Here is a 19894-nt window from a genome sequence, read left to right as displayed (position 1 = left end):
TTCACAACAACAACAAAAAAAACACAAACAAGTAAATTAAATAAATGTCCAAGCTTTATTATTTTGTCCTTATTAACATTTCAAATGGTCTGTTCATCATTCATCTTCGTGAATTGAGGAAAATCAATGAGCCAGTGTTTTGTACAGAGAGATTTAACGTGACAACGTTACTCTGAATGAACAAGATAATCTATTTGGATCTGCGAATTTCACTCAACCAAATGTCGGTGTTCATCCGTTAATACAGAGACTTCAGATATCAGTGACCTAAGCAATAAGTATAGTAGTAGTAAACCGTTATGGATTAAACACTAGTCAACTGTGTTATGGAAACTCAGCTTTTTATGGGGAGGGGGCGGGGTCAAGGCACCATATCACTAAATATTTCCTTTTTAAGTGTTAAGACTTCATGGAGACATGTGAAGATGTCCTGAAAGCTCCCACTACCCTTGTATCACCACCTCCTAGCAAGGAGTCTCCTCATTGGACACAGGGCAGTCAGTGGCTGTTCAGAAGACAACTGTGTTGACACATCACTACGCCATCGTTGCCAGGCTGGCTAGGTGATGTTGTTGTTATCTCCTGTCCCCTATGGCTCCCCTTCTGATACAGAGAAGAATCGTTGGGGTTCTGCCGGGACATATGGCTGTATTCGATCGATCACAGGGACAGAATTTCAAACTCTTCATCCTCGGAATCAAAGAACCGCTCCAACCTATCAGAGTCTGAGAAATCTAGGAGGGGGAGAAATAATGGATTGATCAACAGTATCGCAACGTCTGTAAAGAGAGATTAATCACCTCAGACAACACATTAAATCACTTCATTGTCCTACCCAGATTTAGGCGAGGATTCGATCAAAGGCGTGTTGTAGATGAGCACACAGCGCTTGGCATTTAAAGGTCTGCAGGGATAATTGCCTTTAAAAAGGCGCTTGTTGACAACGCACCTCTGACTGAATCCCAGCCTCAATCTGTAAAGAGAACTAAATCACAATATCCCTTCCTTGACCCCCCCCCTCCCCCCCGTACAGGTCAAGAGAATGTAGGTCAAGTGTCTTGATGTTTACCAGGGTTGAGGTTGAGTACATCTACAGAACAGGCGAAGTGAGATGGCTGACAGTCTATCAGTTCAAACATGGGCAGGCCTGCTCTAGTGTGGGACAACTGAAAACAGACAGGGCAGAAAAATAATGATTAGTTCACCCTGGGAGAATTGCGAGGAGTCGATGCTCGCAGGACCTGACTCACTGAACCACAACAAAACCACTGCCCCGATGAAGTAACAGTAATTTAACCAGGTTGACCCATTTCAGGTTAAAAATAACTCTTTTTTTTTTTTTCAGCGGGGACAACTGACACCCCTAACGGTTCTGAAAAGAGGTTTAGTGCCGAGGTGAATTGAAAACCTCCTATATTTGTATCCCTTTGACGAAACATCGTACAGTACCTTTCGGAAGCGCATACACCAGTCGTCAAAGTCGTCCTCCGTTCTGCAGAAGAAACCCTGTGGGTTCAGGACAAACATCTGATTTACTGTGTCAACAAAACAAAACACTAAATGTCTAGAACTGAAATCACGCCTAACCACAACGTAGCGAGGCAACGTTGAGTCGATTCACTTCAAATAGTGGTCAGCAAAACAAAACACTAATGTCTAGAACTGAAATCACAACGTAGAGAGGCAACGTTGAGTCGATTCACTTCAAATAGTGGTCAACAAAACAAAACACTAATGTCTAGAACTGAAATCACAACGTAGAGAGGCAACGTTGAGTCGATTCACTTCAAATAGTGGTCAACAAAACAAAACACTAATGTCTAGAACTGAAATCACAACGTAGAGAGGCAATGTTGAGTCAATTCACTTCAAATAGTGGTCAGCAAAACAAAACACTAATGTCTAGAACTGAAATCACAACGTAGAGAGGCAACGTTGAGTCGATTCACTTCAAATAGTGGTCAACAAAACAAAACACTAATGTCTAGAACTGAAATCACAACGTAGAGGCAACGTTGAGTCGATTCACTTCAAATAGTGGTCAACAAAACAAAACACTAATGTCTAGAACTGAAATCACAACGTAGAGAGGCAACGTTGAGTCGATTCACTTCAAATAGTGGTCAGCAAAACAAAACACTAAATGTCTAGAACTGAAATCACAACGTAGAGAGGCAACGTTGAGTCGATTCACTTCAAATAGTGGTCAACAAAACAAAACACTAATGTCTAGAACTGAAATCACAACGTAGAGAGGCAACGTTGAGTCGATTCACTTCAAATAGTGGTCAGCAAAACAAAACACTAATGTCTAGAACTGAAATCACAACGTAGAGAGGCAACGTTGAGTCGATTCACTTCAAATAGTGGTCAGCAAAACAAAACACTAATGTCTAGAACTGAAATCACAACGTAGAGAGGCAACGTTGAGTCGATTCACTTCAAATAGTGGTCAGCAAAACAAAACACTAATGTCTAGAACTGAAATCACAACGTAGAGAGGCAACGTTGAGTCGATTCACTTCAAATAGTGGTCAGCAAAACAAAACACTAATGTCTAGAACTGAAATCACAACGTAGAGAGGCAACGTTGAGTCGATTCACTTCAAATAGTGGTCAGCAAAACAAAACACTAATGTCTAGAACTGAAATCACGCCTAACCACAACGTAGCAAGGCAACGTTGAGTCAATTCACTTCAAATAGTGGTCAACAAAACAAAACACTAATGTCTAGAACTGAAATCACAACGTAGAGAGGCAACGTTGAGTCGATTCACTTCAAATAGTGGTCAACAAAACAAAACACTAATGTCTAGAACTGAAATCACAACGTAGAGAGGCAACGTTGAGTCGATTCACTTCAAATAGTGGTCAACAAAACAAAACACTAAATGTCTAGAACTGAAATCACAACGTAGAGAGGCAACGTTGAGTCGATTCACTTCAAATAGTGGTCAGCAAAACAAAACACTAATGTCTAGAACTGAAATCACGCCTAACCACAACGTAGCGAGGCAACGTTGAGTCAATTCACTTCAAATAGTGGTCAACAAAACAAAACACTAATGTCTAGAACTGAAATCACAACGTAGAGAGGCAACGTTGAGTCGATTCACTTCAAATAGTGGTCAACAAAACAAAACACTAATGTCTAGAACTGAAATCACAACGTAGAGAGGCAACGTTGAGTCGATTCACTTCAAATAGTGGTCAACAAAACAAAACACTAATGTCTAGAACTGAAATCACAACGTAGAGAGGCAAAGTTGTCAATTCACTTCAAATAGTGGTCAGCAAAACGAAACACTAAATGTCTAGAACTGAAATCACAACGTAGAGAGGCAACGTTGAGTCGATTCACTTCAAATAGTGGTCAACAAAACGAAACACTAAATGTCTAGAACTGAAATCACAACGTAGAGAGGCAACGTTGAGTCGATTCACTTCAAATAGTGGTCAGCAAAACAAAACAATAATGTCTAGAACTGAAATCACAACGTAGAGAGGCAACGTTGAGTCGATTCACTTCAAATAGTGGTCAGCAAAACAAAACACTAATGTCTAGAACTGAAATCACAACGTAGAGAGGCAACGTTGAGTCGATTCACTTCAAATAGTGGTCAGCAAAACAAAACACTAATGTCTAGAACTGAAATCACGCCTAACCACAACGTAGCGAGGCAACGTTGAGTCAATTCACTTCAAATAGTGGTCAACCAAACAAAACACTAATGTCTAGAACTGAAATCACAACGTAGAGAGGCAACGTTGAGTCGATTCACTTCAAATAGTGGTCAACAAAACAAAACACTAATGTCTAGAACTGAAATCACAACGTAGAGAGGCAACGTTGAGTCGATTCACTTCAAATAGTGGTCAACAAAACAAAACACTAATGTCTAGAACTGAAATCACAACGTAGAGAGGCAAAGTTGTCAATTCACTTCAAATAGTGGTCAGCAAAACGAAACACTAAATATCTAGAACTGAAATCACAACGTAGAGAGGCAACGTTGAGTCGATTCACTTCAAATAGTGGTCAACAAAACGAAACACTAATGTCTAGAACTGAAATCACAACGTAGCGAGGCAACGTTGAGTCGATTCACTTCAAATAGTGGTCAGCAAAACAAAACACTAATGTCTAGAACTGAAATCACAACGTAGAGAGGCAACGTTGAGTCGATTCACTTCAAATAGTGGTCAGCAAAACAAAACACTAATGTCTAGAACTGAAATCACAACGTAGAGAGGCAACGTTGAGTCGATTCACTTCAAATAGTGGTCAGCAAAACAAAACACTAATGTCTAGAACTGAAATCACAACGTAGAGAGGCAACGTTGAGTCGATTCACTTCAAATAGTGGTCAGCAAAACAAAACACTAATGTCTAGAACTGAAATCACAACGTAGCGAGGCAACGTTGAGTCGATTCACTTCAAATAGTGGTCAGCAAAACAAAACACTAATGTCCAGAACTGAAATCACAACGTAGAGAGGCAACGTTGAGTCGATTCACTTCAAATAGTGGTCAGCAAAACAAAACACTAATGTCTAGAACTGAAATCACAACGTAGAGAGGCAACGTTGAGTCGATTCACTTCAAATAGTGGTCAGCAAAACAAAACACTAATGTCTAGAACTGAAATCACAACGTAGAGAGGCAACGTTGAGTCGATTCACTTCAAATAGTGGTCAGCAAAACAAAACACTAATGTCTAGAACTGAAATCACAACGTAGAGAGGCAACGTTGAGTCGATTCACTTCAAATAGTGGTCAACAAAACAAAACACTAATGTCTAGAACTGAAATCACAACGTAGAGAGGCAACGTTGAGTCGATTCACTTCAAATAGTGGTCAGCAAAACAAAACACTAAATGTCTAGAACTGAAATCACAACGTAGAGAGGCAACGTTGAGTCGATTCACTTCAAATAGTGGTCAGCAAAACAAAACACTAAATGTCTAGAACTGAAATCACAACGTAGAGAGGCAACGTTGAGTCGATTCACTTCAAATAGTGGTCAGCAAAACAAAACACTAAATGTCTAGAACTGAAATCACAACGTAGAGAGGCAACGTTGAGTCGATTCACTTCAAATAGTGGTCAGCAAAACAAAACACTAAATGTCTAGAACTGAAATCACAACGTAGAGGCAACGTTGAGTCGATTCACTTCAAATAGTGGTCAGCAAAACAAAACACTAATGTCTAGAACTGAAATCACGCCTAACCACAACGTAGCGAGGCAACGTTGAGTCAATTCACTTCAAATAGTGGTCAACAAAACAAAACACTAATGTCTAGAACTGAAATCACAACGTAGAGAGGCAACGTTGAGTCGATTCACTTCAAATAGTGGTCAACAAAACAAAACACTAATGTCTAGAACTGAAATCACAACATAGAAAGGCAAAGTTGTCGATTCACTTCAAATAGTGGTCAACAAAACAAAACACTAAATGTCTAGAACTGAAATCACAACGTAGAGAGGCAACGTTGAGTCGATTCACTTCAAATAGTGGTCAGCAAAACAAAACACTAATGTCTAGAACTGAAATCACAACGTAGAGGCAACGTTGAGTCGATTCACTTCAAATAGTGGTCAGCAAAACAAAACACTAATGTCTAGAACTGAAATCACAACATAGAGAGGCAACGTTGAGTCGATTCACTTCAAATAGTGGTCAGCAAAACAAAACACTAATGTCTAGAACTGAAATCACAACATAGAGAGGCAACGTTGAGTCGATTCACTTCAAATAGTGGTCAGCAAAACAAAACACTAATGTCTAGAACTGAAATCACGCCTAACCACAACGTAGCGAGGCAACGTTGAGTCAATTCACTTCAAATAGTGGTCAGCAAAACAAAACACTAATGTCTAGAACTGAAATCACAACGTAGAGAGGCAACGTTGAGTCAATTCACTTCAAATAGTGGTCAGCAAAACAAAACACTAATGTCTAGAACTGAAATCACGCCTAACCACAACGTAGCGAGGCAACGTTGAGTCAATTCACTTCAAATAGTGGTCAGCAAAACAAAACACTAATGTCTAGAACTGAAATCACGCCTAACCACAACGTAGAGAGGCAACGTTGAGTCGATTCACTTCAAATAGTGCTCAGCAAAATAAAACACTAATGTCTAGAACTGAAATCACAACGTAGAGAGGCAACGTTGAGTCGATTCACTTCAAATAGTGGTCAACAAAACAAAACACTAATGTCTAGAACTGAAATCACAACGTAGAGAGGCAACGTTGAGTCGATTCACTTCAAATAGTGGTCAACAAAACAAAACACTAATGTCTAGAACTGAAATCACAACGTAGAGAGGCAAAGTTGTCAATTCACTTCAAATAGTGGTCAGCAAAACAAAACACTAATGTCTAGAACTGAAATCACAACGTAGAGAGGCAACGTTGAGTCGATTCACTTCAAATAGTGGTCAGCAAAACAAAACACTAATGTCTAGAACTGAAATCACAACGTAGAGAGGCAACGTTGAGTCGATTCACTTCAAATAGTGGTCAGCAAAACAAAACACTAATGTCTAGAACTGAAATCACAACGTAGAGAGGCAACGTTGAGTCGATTCACTTCAAATAGTGGTCAGCAAAACAAAACACTAATGTCTAGAACTGAAATCACAACGTAGAGAGGCAACGTTGAGTCGATTCACTTCAAATAGTGGTCAGCAAAACAAAACACTAATGTCTAGAACTGAAATCACAACGTAGAGGCAACGTTGAGTCAATTCACTTCAAATAGTGGTCAACAAAACAAAACACTAATGTCTAGAACTGAAATCACAACGTAGAGAGGCAACGTTGAGTCGATTCACTTCAAATAGTGGTCAGCAAAACAAAACACTAAATGTCTAGAACTGAAATCACAACGTAGAGAGGCAACGTTGAGTCGATTCACTTCAAATAGTGGTCAGCAAAACAAAACACTAAATGTCTAGAACTGAAATCACAACGTAGAGAGGCAACGTTGAGTCGATTCACTTCAAATAGTGGTCAGCAAAACAAAACACTAAATGTCTAGAACTGAAATCACAACGTAGAGAGGCAACGTTGAGTCGATTCACTTCAAATAGTGGTCAGCAAAACAAAACACTAAATGTCTAGAACTGAAATCACAACGTAGAGAGGCAACGTTGAGTCGATTCACTTCAAATAGTGGTCAGCAAAACAAAACACTAATGTCTAGAACTGAAATCACGCCTAACCACAACGTAGCGAGGCAACGTTGAGTCAATTCACTTCAAATAGTGGTCAACAAAACAAAACACTAATGTCTAGAACTGAAATCACAACGTAGAGAGGCAACGTTGAGTCGATTCACTTCAAATAGTGGTCAACAAAACAAAACACTAATGTCTAGAACTGAAATCACAACATAGAAAGGCAAAGTTGTCGATTCACTTCAAATAGTGGTCAACAAAACAAAACACTAAATGTCTAGAACTGAAATCACAACGTAGAGAGGCAACGTTGAGTCGATTCACTTCAAATAGTGGTCAGCAAAACAAAACACTAATGTCTAGAACTGAAATCACAACGTAGAGGCAACGTTGAGTCGATTCACTTCAAATAGTGGTCAGCAAAACAAAACACTAATGTCTAGAACTGAAATCACAACATAGAGAGGCAACGTTGAGTCGATTCACTTCAAATAGTGGTCAGCAAAACAAAACACTAATGTCTAGAACTGAAATCACAACATAGAGAGGCAACGTTGAGTCGATTCACTTCAAATAGTGGTCAGCAAAACAAAACACTAATGTCTAGAACTGAAATCACGCCTAACCACAACGTAGCGAGGCAACGTTGAGTCAATTCACTTCAAATAGTGGTCAGCAAAACAAAACACTAATGTCTAGAACTGAAATCACAACGTAGAGAGGCAACGTTGAGTCAATTCACTTCAAATAGTGGTCAGCAAAACAAAACACTAATGTCTAGAACTGAAATCACGCCTAACCACAACGTAGCGAGGCAACGTTGAGTCAATTCACTTCAAATAGTGGTCAGCAAAACAAAACACTAATGTCTAGAACTGAAATCACGCCTAACCACAACGTAGAGAGGCAACGTTGAGTCGATTCACTTCAAATAGTGCTCAGCAAAGCAATATTTAGCAAAATGCTATCTTTAAGATATACCTGCTGCTTGGGAAAAGTGTAAGCAAGCTGAAGTATTGCTCTACCTTTGACCTCATAGCCCTAAGTCTCTGGTTCTCTTACCACTGCGATGGAGGGGTCTATTTCACAGATGTGCATGCGGCACGGCGGGTGCTGACAGTGGTAAGTGTCATCTGGGACCTGGCTGTCCTCACAGGGCTCTACCGCAGGCTGGGTGGTGTGGGGGTCCAGGTAGATCAGCTCTTCTCCTGGGGGGGCCAGATGCAGGACAACAAGCTCTACTTAGCAGAACGAGACCATTCAACAGAGTCATTGAAGCTCGACTTTTAGCTCCTAGTGAGCAGAGGGTCGCAATAGTGCAAAGCAGGAAGTATCTATTTTAACTAGAGGAGACTATAGACTGGATATAAATAACTAGAGGAGACTATAGACTGGATATAAATAACTAGAGGAGACCATAGACTGGATATAAATAACTAGAGACCATAGACTGGATATAAATAACTAGAGGAGACCATAGACTGGATATAAATAACTAGAGACCATAGACTGGATATAAATAACTAGAGGAGACTATAGACTGGATATAAATAACTAGAGGAGACTATAGACTGGATATAAATAACTAGAAGAGACCATAGACTGGATATAAATAACTAGAGACCATAGACTGGATATAAATAACTAGAGGAGACTATAGACTGGATATAAATAACTAGAGGAGACCATAGACTGGATATAAATAACTAGAGACCATAGACTGGATATAAATAACTAGAGGAGACCATAGACTGGATATAAATAACTAGAGGAGACCATAGACTGGATATAAATAACTAGAGGAGACCATAGACTGGATATAAATACCTAGAGGAGACCATAGACTGGATATAAATAACTAGAGGAGACCATAGACTGGATATAAATAACTAGAGGAGACTATAGACTGGATATAAATACCTAGAGGAGACCATAGACTGGATATAAATAACTAGAGGAGACCATAGACTGGATATAAATAACTAGAGGAGACTATAGACTGGATATAAATAACTAGAGACCATAGACTGGATATAAATAACTAGAGACCATAGACTGGATATAAATAACTAGAGGAGACCATAGACTGGATATAAATAACTAGAGGAGACCATAGACTGGATATAAATAACTAGAGGAGACTATAGACTGGATATAAATACCTAGAGGAGACCATAGACTGGATATAAATAACTAGAGGAGACCATAGACTGGATATAAATAACTAGAGGAGACTATAGACTGGATATAAATAACTAGAGACCATAGACTGGATATAAATAACTAGAGACCATAGACTGGATATAAATAACTAGAGGAGACCATAGACTGGATATAAATAACTAGAGACCATAGACTGGATATAAATAACTAGAGACCATAGACTGGATATAAATAACTAGAGGAGACCATAGACTGGATATAAATAACTAGAGGAGACCATAGACTGGATATAAATAACTAGAGACCATAGACTGGATATAAATAACTAGAGGAGACCATAGACTGGATATAAATAACTAGAGGAGACCATAGACTGGATATAAATAACTAGAGGAGCCCATAGACTGGATATAAATAACTAGAGGAGACCATAGACTGGATATAAATAACTAGAGGAGACCATAGACTGGATATAAATAACTAGAGACCATAGACTGGATAGTGTACAGAACATACCAACATAGCCTATGAAGTAATGTTAGTGTACAGGACATACAGTGCCTTGCGAAAGTATTCGGCCCCCTTGAACTTTGCGACCTTTTGCCACATTTCAGGCTTCAAAATTTTGCACGCCCAATTTTTCAGTTTTTGATTTGTTAAAAAAGTTTGAAATATCCAATAAATGTCGTTCCACTTCATGATTGTGTCCCACTTGTTGTTGATTCTTCACAAAAAAAGTACAGTTTTATATCTTTATGTTTGAAGCCTGAAATGTGGCAAAAGGTCGCAAAGTTCAAGGGGGCCGAATACTTTCGCAAGGCACTGTAGCCTATGAAGTAATGTTAGTGTACAGGACATAGCCTACGAAGTAATGTTAGTGTACAGGACATACCAACATAGCCTATGAAGTAATGTTAGTGTACAGGACAGAGCCTATGAAGTAATGTTAGTGTACAGGACATACCAACATAGCCTATGAAGTAATGTTAGTGTACAGGACATAGCCTATGAAGTAATGTTAGTGTACAGGACATAGCCTATGAAGTAATGTTAGTGTACAGGACATACCAACATAGCCTATGAAGTAATGTTAGTGTACAGGACATACCAACATAGCCTATGAAGTAATGTTAGTGTACAGGACATAGCCTATGAAGTAATGTTAGTGTACAGGACATACCAACATAGCCTATGAAGTAATGGGCACTGTTGGGTTTCCCTCCGATGACACCCAGGGACTGGGGCAGCTGGAAGCACTGCTGTGAACAAGAGACACAGAAAGAGGGGACAGAATTGGACCTGGCTGTATACACGTAAAAAAGATCATTACACTTTAGTTTTGTTGGTGATTATTAGCCTGGCCCCAGATAAGTTTGTTATATAGCCAACTCTCATGGCACGACAACAACCGTAGGAGTTGGTAAGACAGCACAAACAAACAGATCTGGCACCAAGCTATTTCTCTCTGGCCCACCTTCAGGGTCTCGATGTAGGCCTCGTTGATATCGCTTAGGCCCAGCCTGAGAGGAATGAGGAGGAGCAGGGGGTTCCAGAGAGCGGTCTCTTCCTCAGCGAGGGCGCAGGCCCCCTCCAGGCAGCCGTTACGCTCTGACATACCCCCCTGGAGATCCACACACGCTGCTCCACCATAGTCCAGCCAGGGCATACACAACCGCTCTGGGGAGAACAGCAACGTTTCAAACAGTGCCTTCGGGAAAGTATTCAGACCCCTTGACTTTTTCCACATTTTGTTACATTACAGCCTTATTCTAAAAAAGGATTTAATATATTTGTTCCCTCATCAATCTACACAATACCTCAATGAAAAAGCAAAAACACCGTTTTTTTTCTTCCCCCGGCTAATTTATTTAAAATAAATTTTCATAAGTATTCAGACCCTTTCCACAGTACTTTGTTGAAGCACCTTTGGCAGCGATTCCTGCTTGAGTGTTCTTGGGTATGATGCTACAAGCTTGGCACACCTGTATTTGGGGAGTTTCTCTCATTCTTCTCTGCAGATCCTCTCAAGCTCTGTCAGGTTGGATGGGGAGTGTCGCTGCACAGCTATTTTCAGGTCTCCAGAGATGTTAGATCGGGGTCCGGGCGCTGGCTGAGCCACTCAAGGACATTCAGAAACTTGTCCCAAAGCCACTTCTGCATTGTCTTGGCTGTGCGCTTAGGGTCGTTGTCCTGTTGGAACTTGAACCTTCGCCCCAGTCTGAGGTTCTGAGCGCTTTATAGCAGGTTTTCATCAAGGATCTTTCTGTACTTTGCTCTGTTCATCTTTGCCTCAATCCTGACTAGTCTCCCAGTCCCTGTCGCTGAAAAACATCCTCATAGCATGATGCTGCCACCACCATGCTTCACCGTAGGGATGGAGCCAGGTTTCCTCCAGACGTGACGCTTGGCATTCAGGCCAAAAAGTTCAATCTTGGTTTCATCAGACCAGAGAATCTTGTTTCTCATGGTCAGAGTCCTTTAGGTGCCTTTTTGTCAAACTCCAAGCGGGCTGTCATGTGCCTTTTACTGAGGAGTGGCTTCCGTCTGGCCACTCTACCACAAAGGCCTGATTGGTGGAGTGCTGCAGAGATGGGAGAACCTTCCAAAAGGACAACCATCTCCACAGAGGAACTCAGGCGCTCTGTCAGAGTGACCATCAGGGGTTGTTGGTCACCATTTTTTAAATATACATTTGCTAAAATTTCTAAAAACCTGTTTTCGCTTTATCATTATGGGGTATTGTGTGTTGATTGATGAGGGAAAAAAATATATTCATTAAATTTTAGAATAAGGCTGTAATGTAAAACAAAACGGAGAAAAAGTGCCTGAGAGAACGGAATACTTTCCGAAGTGCCTGTACACGTCTATACATACACAACCACTCTGGGGAACAGGACAGGAGGTCAGCTTGAATTAGATTCTAGCTCACTCATCTCAATAGCCTGTTCCCATCTACTATTATGGCAGAGATTGGTCCATAAAAGCCCTTGGCTTGGGTATTCTGGACTACACGCAATACAGAACTGGATGAATGCTAACATGAGTAGGACTAACAGTTGATGGCCCCTTCCTCTTTAACCATTTATGAGTAGGACTAACAGTTGATGGCCCCCATCCTCTAACCATGTATGAGTAGGACTAACAGTTGATGGCCCCCATCCTCTAACCATGTATGAGTAGGACTAACAGTTGATGGCCCCTCTTTAACCATGTATGACTAGGACTAACAGTTGATGGCCCCTCCTCTTTAACCATGTATGACTAGGACTAACAGTTGATGGCCCCTCCTCTTTAACCATGTATGACTAGGACTAACAGTTGATAGCCCCTCCTCTTTAACCATGTATGAGTAGGACTAACAGTTGATGGCCCCCCCTCCTCTTTAACCATGTATGAGTAGGACTAACAGTTGATGGCCCCTTCCTCTTTAACCATGTATGAGTAGACCTAACAGTTGATGGCCCCTTCCTCTATAACCATGTATGTTCTATAGATTGACGAGGCCCTGTGTTAATCCTGTAGTACCATGACTGTGTTCACTACTCACTGATCTCTTCGATCACCACAGTGTTGTCCATAGCAACGTGTACAGCCAGGCGACTCCACGAGTCAAACACAGCTAGTTTCCTGAGGGGCAAGACGGGTGATATTCAACACAGTGTAGCAGTCATCATCTGTATCACACACTGTGCAGCCATAGCCTGAGTGCCAGTCTGTTTGTGCTAAAATGCCAATGTCTGGCTTTACAATGACAGCAATGGATATTGGCAAGAGCACACACAGAGATCTGGGACCAGGCTAGGTGCAGTCATCATCTGTACCACAGAGTCGGTCATTATCTAGACTGGAGACTGTACTTACTTCAGTACCTGTGCCACTGTGTTCGGTCCATACCACTGGCCTATAGACTTCCCCTCCCCGACTCCCATCTGGGCTGCAGTACACAGACAACTGATGTTAGTGCCATCCTAATAACGATGCCATCTGGGCTGCAGTACACAGACAACTGATGTTAGTGCCATCCTAATAATGATGTCATCTGGGCTGCAGTACACAGACAACTGATGTTAGTGACATCCTAATAATGATGTCATCTGGGCTGCAGTACACAGATGTCTTATCCTGATAAAGATGTCATCATAGGCTGCAGTACACAGATGTCTTATCCTAATAAAGATGTCATCATAGGCTGCAGTACACAGATGTCTTATCCTAATAAAGATGTCATCTGGGCTGCAGTACACAGATGTCTTATCCTAATAATGATGTCATCATAGGCTGCAGTACACAGATGTCTTATCCTAATAATGATGTCATCATAGGCTGCAGTACACAGATGTCTTATCCTAATAAAGATGTCATCATAGGCTGCAGTACACAGATGTCTTATCCTAATAAAGATGTCATCATAGGCTGCAGTACACAGATGTCTTATCCTAATAAAGATGTCATCATAGGCTGCAGTACACAGATGTCTTATCCTAATAAAGATGTCATCTGGGCTGCAGTACACAGATGTCTTATCCTAATAATGATGTCATCATAGGCTGCAGTACACAGATGTCTTATCCTAATAATGATGTCATCATAGGCTGCAGTACACAGATGTCTTATCCTAATAATGATGTCATCATAGGCTGCAGTACACAGATGTCTTATCCTAATAATGATGTCATCATAGGCTGCAGTACACAGATGTCTTATCCTAATGAAGATGTCATCATAGGCTGCAGTACACAGATGTCTTATCCTAATAAAGATGTCATCATAGGCTGCAGTACACAGATGTCTTATCCTAATAATGATGTCATCATAGGCTGCAGTACACAGATGTCTTATCCTAATAAAGATGTCATCATAGGCTGCAGTACACAGATGTCTTATCCTAATAAAGATGTCATCATAGGCTGCAGTACACAGATGTATTATCCTAATAATGATGTCATCATAGGCTGCAGTACACAGATGTCTTATCCTAATAAAGATGTCATCATAGGCTGCAGTACACAGATGTCTTATCCTAATAAAGATGTCATCATAGGCTGCAGTACACAGATGTCTTATCCTAATAAAGATGTCATCATAGGCTGCAGTACACAGATGTCTTATCCTAATAAAGATGTCATCATAGGCTGCAGTACACAGATGTCTTATCCTAATAAAGATGTCATCATAGGCTGCAGTACACAGATGTCTTATCCTAATAATGATGTCATCATAGGCTGCAGTACACAGATGTCTTATCCTAATAAAGATGTCATCATAGGCTGCAGTACACAGATGTCTTATCCTAATAAAGATGTCATCATAGGCTGCAGTACACAGATGTCTTATCCTAATAAAGATGTCATCATAGGCTGCAGTACACAGATGTCTTATCCTAATAAAGATGTCATCATAGGCTGCAGTACACAGATGTCTTATCCTAATAAAGATGTCATCATAGGCTGCAGTACACAGATGTCTTATCCTAATAATGATGTCATCATAGGCTGCAGTACACAGATGTCTTATCCTAATAAAGATGTCATCATAGGCTGCAGTACACAGATGTCTTATCCTAATAAAGATGTCATCATAGGCTGCAGTACACAGATGTCTTATCCTAATAAAGATGTCATCATAGGCTGCAGTACACAGATGTCTTATCCTAATAAAGATGTCATCATAGGCTGCAGTACACAGATGTCTTATCCTAATAAAGATGTCATCATAGGCTGCAGTACACAGATGTCTTATCCTAATAATGATGTCATCATAGGCTGCAGTACACAGATGTCTTATCCTAATAATGATGTCATCATAGGCTGCAGTACACAGATGTCTTATCCTAATAAAGATGTCATCATAGGCTGCAGTACACAGATGTCTTATCCTAATAATGATGTCATCATAGGCTGCAGTACACAGATGTCTTATCCTAATAAAGACAGATGTTGTTATGCCACTGATGTCATCATAGTAAATATAGTATAATGCTATTGTTGTCAGAAATACTACCCATTCCTTTCTGAATATAAAGTATGACTGTCTTTTTACAAGATTTACAAGTCAGTATTCACCGATTTGATGTAAAGAATAGTAGCCGTCTTTCTTGTCAAGGAAGGCGTTGAGGATACCGATGTAGTCTTCTCTCTGAGACTGGCTCCTCACCCATCTCCAGTCTGCTTAACAAACACACCATTATCAATGGCTGGTTGAAACCCTTTTGTACAGAACACACATAGTACAAGTGCAATAAGAGATTTGTATCACAACTGCGCCGGAGATTATTTGGTGAAGTACATTTGATAACTTGTGAAGTACATTTGATACTTGTGAAGTACATTTGATACTTGTGAAGTACATTTGATACTTGTGAAGTACATTTGATACTTGTGAAGTACATTTGATAACTTGTGAAGTACATTTGATACTTGTGAAGTACATTTGATACTTGTGAAGTACATTTGATAACTTGTGAAGTACATTTGATAACTTGTGAAGTACATTTGATACTTGTGAAGTACATTTGATACTTGTGAAGTACATTTGATACTTGTGAAGTACATTTGATACTTGTGAAGTACATTTGATACTACTGAATAACAGAAGTTAAATGTTGAAGGGTACACACAATAAAACGAGCTGCGTGCTTCAGGGAACAGATTACGGCACAGGATTTAGAAAAGCAGTCATTCATACCTCGGCCTAGATGCCTGCGGACCAGGGCCTCGCCTAGGATCATCTGTCCACATCGCAGCATGCAGCCCCAGCCTGTGTCGGACGTAGGCCCTGTCCCTCCTGGAACACAGTGAAACAATCTGCACCTGATAGGCTAATCTTATTGGCATATACAATCAAAGTGCTATGGTACTGTAGGCGTATTAGTAATGTCCTAGGGTTTATTATGTGGCCTGCTACAGTAGGTTTAGGCTACTCACCAATGGGCGGGAAGTTTTTTCTGTAGGTGAACCATAGTCGTGAAGTGACATGTGAAAGAATGTCTTCCTTTTCTGGATAAGCAAAGATAATGAGTTAGCTAAGAAGCATGCCTTCTGCTGCTTACAGTAGGTCTTTATATACAGTCTGCTGCTTACAGTAGGTCTTTATATACAGTCTGCTGCTTACAGTAGGTCTTTATATACAGTCTGCTGCTTACAGTAGGTCTTTATATACAGTCTGCTGCTTACAGTAGGTCTTTATATACAGTCTGCTGCTTACAGTAGGTCTTTATATACAGTCTGCTGCTTACAGTAGGTCTTTATATACAGTCTGCTGCTTACAGTAGGTCTTTATATACAGTCTGCTGCTTACAGTAGGTCTTTATATACAGTCTGCTGCTTACAGTAGGTCTTTATATACAGTCTGCTGCTTACAGTAGGTCTTTATATACAGTCTGCTGCTTACAGTAGGTCTTTATATACAGTCTGCTTACAGTAGGCCTTTATATAGAGTCTCCTGCTTACAGTAGGTCTTTATATACAGTCTGCTTACAGTAGGCCTTTATATACAGTCTGCTGCTTATAGTAGGTCTTTGTATACAGTCTGCTTACAGTAGGCCTTTATATACAGTCTGCTGCTTACAGTAGGTCTTTATATACAGTCTGCTGCTTACAGTAAGTCTTTATATACAGTCTGCTGCTTACAGTAGGTCTTTATATACAGTCTGCTGCTTACAGTAGGCCTTTATATACAGTCTGCTGCTTACAGTAGGCCTTTATATACAGTCTGCTGCTTACAGTAGGTCTTTATATACAGTCTGCTGCTTACAGTAGGCCTTTATATACAGTCTGCTGCTTACAGTAGGTCTTTATATACAGTCTGCTGCTTACAGTAGGTCTTTATATACAGTCTGCTGCCACCATCGTCGACATCTCTAACACACATATACTGGGGCAACAGTACACCCGTTTTATGATCCCATGTCTTCAGTACCTGTGAGTGCATTGAATTCTTTCCCTAAGATCCACACTGGCTCTGAGGTCTCTGGAAAATCGTCAAACTCTCCAAAGCCAAGGGTGTCGTATGTGAGAGTAGCTGAAATATAAAAGTGCATCTGATTCAGAACACCTTGTTACATGGCTCTCACACACACACTTGAACAAGGAATCATTAATGAACACATTCCTAATATTGAGTTGCACCACTCCCTTTTGCCCTCAGAACAGCCTCAATTTGTCGGGACATGGACTCTACAAGTTGTCGAAAGCATTCCACAGGGACGCTGGTCCATGTTGACTCCAATGCTTCCCATAGTTGTGTTAAATTGGCTGGATGTTCTTTGGGGGGTGGACCATTCTTGATACACAGAAAACTATTGAGCGTGAAAAACCCAGCAGCGTTGCAGTTCTTGACACAAACCGGTGAACCTGGCACGTACTAACATACCCATTTCGAAGGCTCTTAAATCTTTTGTCTTGCCCATTCACCCTCTGAATGTCACACATACACAATCTCAATTGTTTCAAGGGTTAAAAATCCTTCCTTAACATGTCTCCTCCCCTTCATGTACACTGATTGAAGTGGATTTAACAAGTTACATCAATAAGGGATCATAGCTTTCGCCTGTCAGGCTATGTCATAGAATGAGCATGTTGTACACTCAGTGTATATTTATTTCAGTAACGGGACTAGTAGATAGCTAGCTTCCAAGCACTGCAAAACATACTCAATGCAGATTGACAGTTGAGCTTGCTGGCTAGCTAGCCAAAAATGGGATTGCGACAGAGAATGACATTGCAAATACAGATTTGGCTTGCTAGCTACGTGACCATCCTTTCAGCAGTTGTTGGTAGGTAGCTAGTTGGTTTGCTAGTGACACTGGACAATAACGTTATGTTACATGGGTATATACGGCAAAAGATGATTTGTCTTGGGAGTCAGGGACCCAATTATGCTAACGTTAAACTGATGTCAAGGACAGAACATAGCCGCAGCTAAACATGGGGTTTATTTCACCTTAGTTTCGTCGTTTTCAGTCAAAAGTATAATGATTGCTAGGTTAGCTAGCTAGTTCACCAGCAAAATGTTTTATATAATCTACCAAACTGACATCTGCTGATTTTAGCTAGTAACAGTATCTGCCTAACAGACAAGCTAAGACTATTTTGATTCACATTCAAAATAGATGTAAACCTCAACTGATGTACAAATTGGAATCCATTATGGAATAGCTAAATATGCCGTGCCTTTGTACAGAGTGACTCTAAAACACAAAAGTGTTAAATCATTGTTTCCTTAATTAAGAAATATTTCCTACCTGCATCCATCCTGACAGTTCTTCACCCTATCTTGTTGTTGTTGTTGGCCGGTCCAGCAGTGTGAAATATCATACGGCCAATGAGAATTCAATACTGCCGAAATCGCCTTGTAATATCCAATAGGATTTCTTGTTTTGGGCGGGGCAACTATTTCGTCCAATAAGAAGCCGCCGGACTCATTTTAGGCGGAACATTTTCGCAGATCTGTTGGTGTTGATTAGGGTGCAAGGAAAGCAATTTCAACGCGCTTTCTTTGCCACTTATAGTATGAAGATCAGCGAAACTTGGCAAACTGACCGCCTTGCCAGCCAAGAACAACTAAAGTAAACAGGAAAGAGAAGAGTCAGAGAAGAAAGGAATTTGTCCAACGTGTCCGTCCCGTGATCACTTGTTTACGGTCATGGCTAGTTGGGATATAGATTATGTCACACTGACGTCAAAAATGTATTTTTGTTATTGTATTTTAGCTAACTCTAACCATATTCCTAACCTTAATCTAATTTCTCATAACCTGCTGCGTAAATTCTCCTAACCTGCTACGAAAAGACAATTCTGTAAAATATTGACATAAACTGTATCCCTTCTAGGCAAAATCATTGTTTACCTCGTTCCCCTCAGTTTTCAACTCACCTGTAATAGTTTTATTATTATTTTATTATTATTATTTATTATTAATATTTATTGATTTGTGTTGAGCCAATAAATAACGACTCATTATTATTTGAATATCAGTCAGTTCTTCACAATTTACCCATGATCCATCACGGTTTTGATGCTCTCGATCGCGGTCGTCACTAGTTAACACAGCCACAAAGTCATAAACCCCACCTATTTCTGAAATGTATCTTCTTAAAATGATATATATATATTTTTTGTACCTAACCTTAACCCTAACCACACTGCTAACCTTATTTATCATTTTAACCTTGAATTAAGACCAAAGATATATTTTGTTTTCATTATTTAAATGTTTAGCCAATTGTGTTCAAAGATTCATCCTATAACATTGAAGAGTACCACATCAGTCATCGGCCAGAATTCATGGATCTACAGGCAACATCTGCACTGAGCTAAAGGCTAGAGCTGCCGTTTTCAAGGAGTGGGGCACTAATCCGGAAGCTTATAAGAAATCCTGTTAAACCGACGAGCCATCAAACAGTCAAAAAGTCAATACAGGACTAAGATCGAATCCTACTATGCCAGCTCTGATGCTTGTCGGCTGTGACAGGGCTTGCAAACTATCACGAATTACAAAGGTTAACCCATCCGCATGCTGCCCAGTGACGCAACCAC

General features: G+C 40.3%; 1 protein-coding gene across 2 annotated transcripts; it reads right to left on the bottom strand.

Annotated features, from left to right (window-relative positions):
- Positions 1 to 36: 36 nt before the first annotated feature.
- On the bottom strand, positions 37 to 18927 carry atg4b (autophagy related 4B, cysteine peptidase). Of its 2 annotated transcripts, XM_036978919.1 has the most exons (13): positions 18601 to 18927; positions 17277 to 17378; positions 16283 to 16354; positions 16044 to 16142; positions 15422 to 15523; positions 13221 to 13293; positions 12907 to 12986; positions 10834 to 11036; positions 10540 to 10618; positions 8259 to 8404; positions 1450 to 1506; positions 1070 to 1166; positions 37 to 734 (listed from the first exon to the last, which is right to left on the bottom strand). In XM_036978919.1, exons 1-13 carry the CDS (start codon positions 18608 to 18610, stop codon positions 661 to 663), a joined length of 1194 nt encoding a protein of 397 aa, XP_036834814.1. In that variant the 5' UTR covers positions 18611 to 18927; the 3' UTR covers positions 37 to 660. The 2 variants fall into 2 exon arrangements, with proteins under 2 accessions (XP_036834814.1, XP_036834813.1); XM_036978918.1 differs by lacking the exon at positions 18601 to 18927 and having other exon boundaries at positions 17277 to 17412.
- Positions 18928 to 19894: the final 967 nt, after the last annotated feature.

Source organism: Oncorhynchus mykiss, chromosome 5 (assembly GCF_013265735.2).
Source record: "Oncorhynchus mykiss isolate Arlee chromosome 5, USDA_OmykA_1.1, whole genome shotgun sequence".
In the NCBI taxonomy this organism is placed as follows: domain Eukaryota; kingdom Metazoa; phylum Chordata; class Actinopteri; order Salmoniformes; family Salmonidae; genus Oncorhynchus; species Oncorhynchus mykiss.
This window is presented reverse-complemented; position numbering and strand designations above follow the sequence as displayed.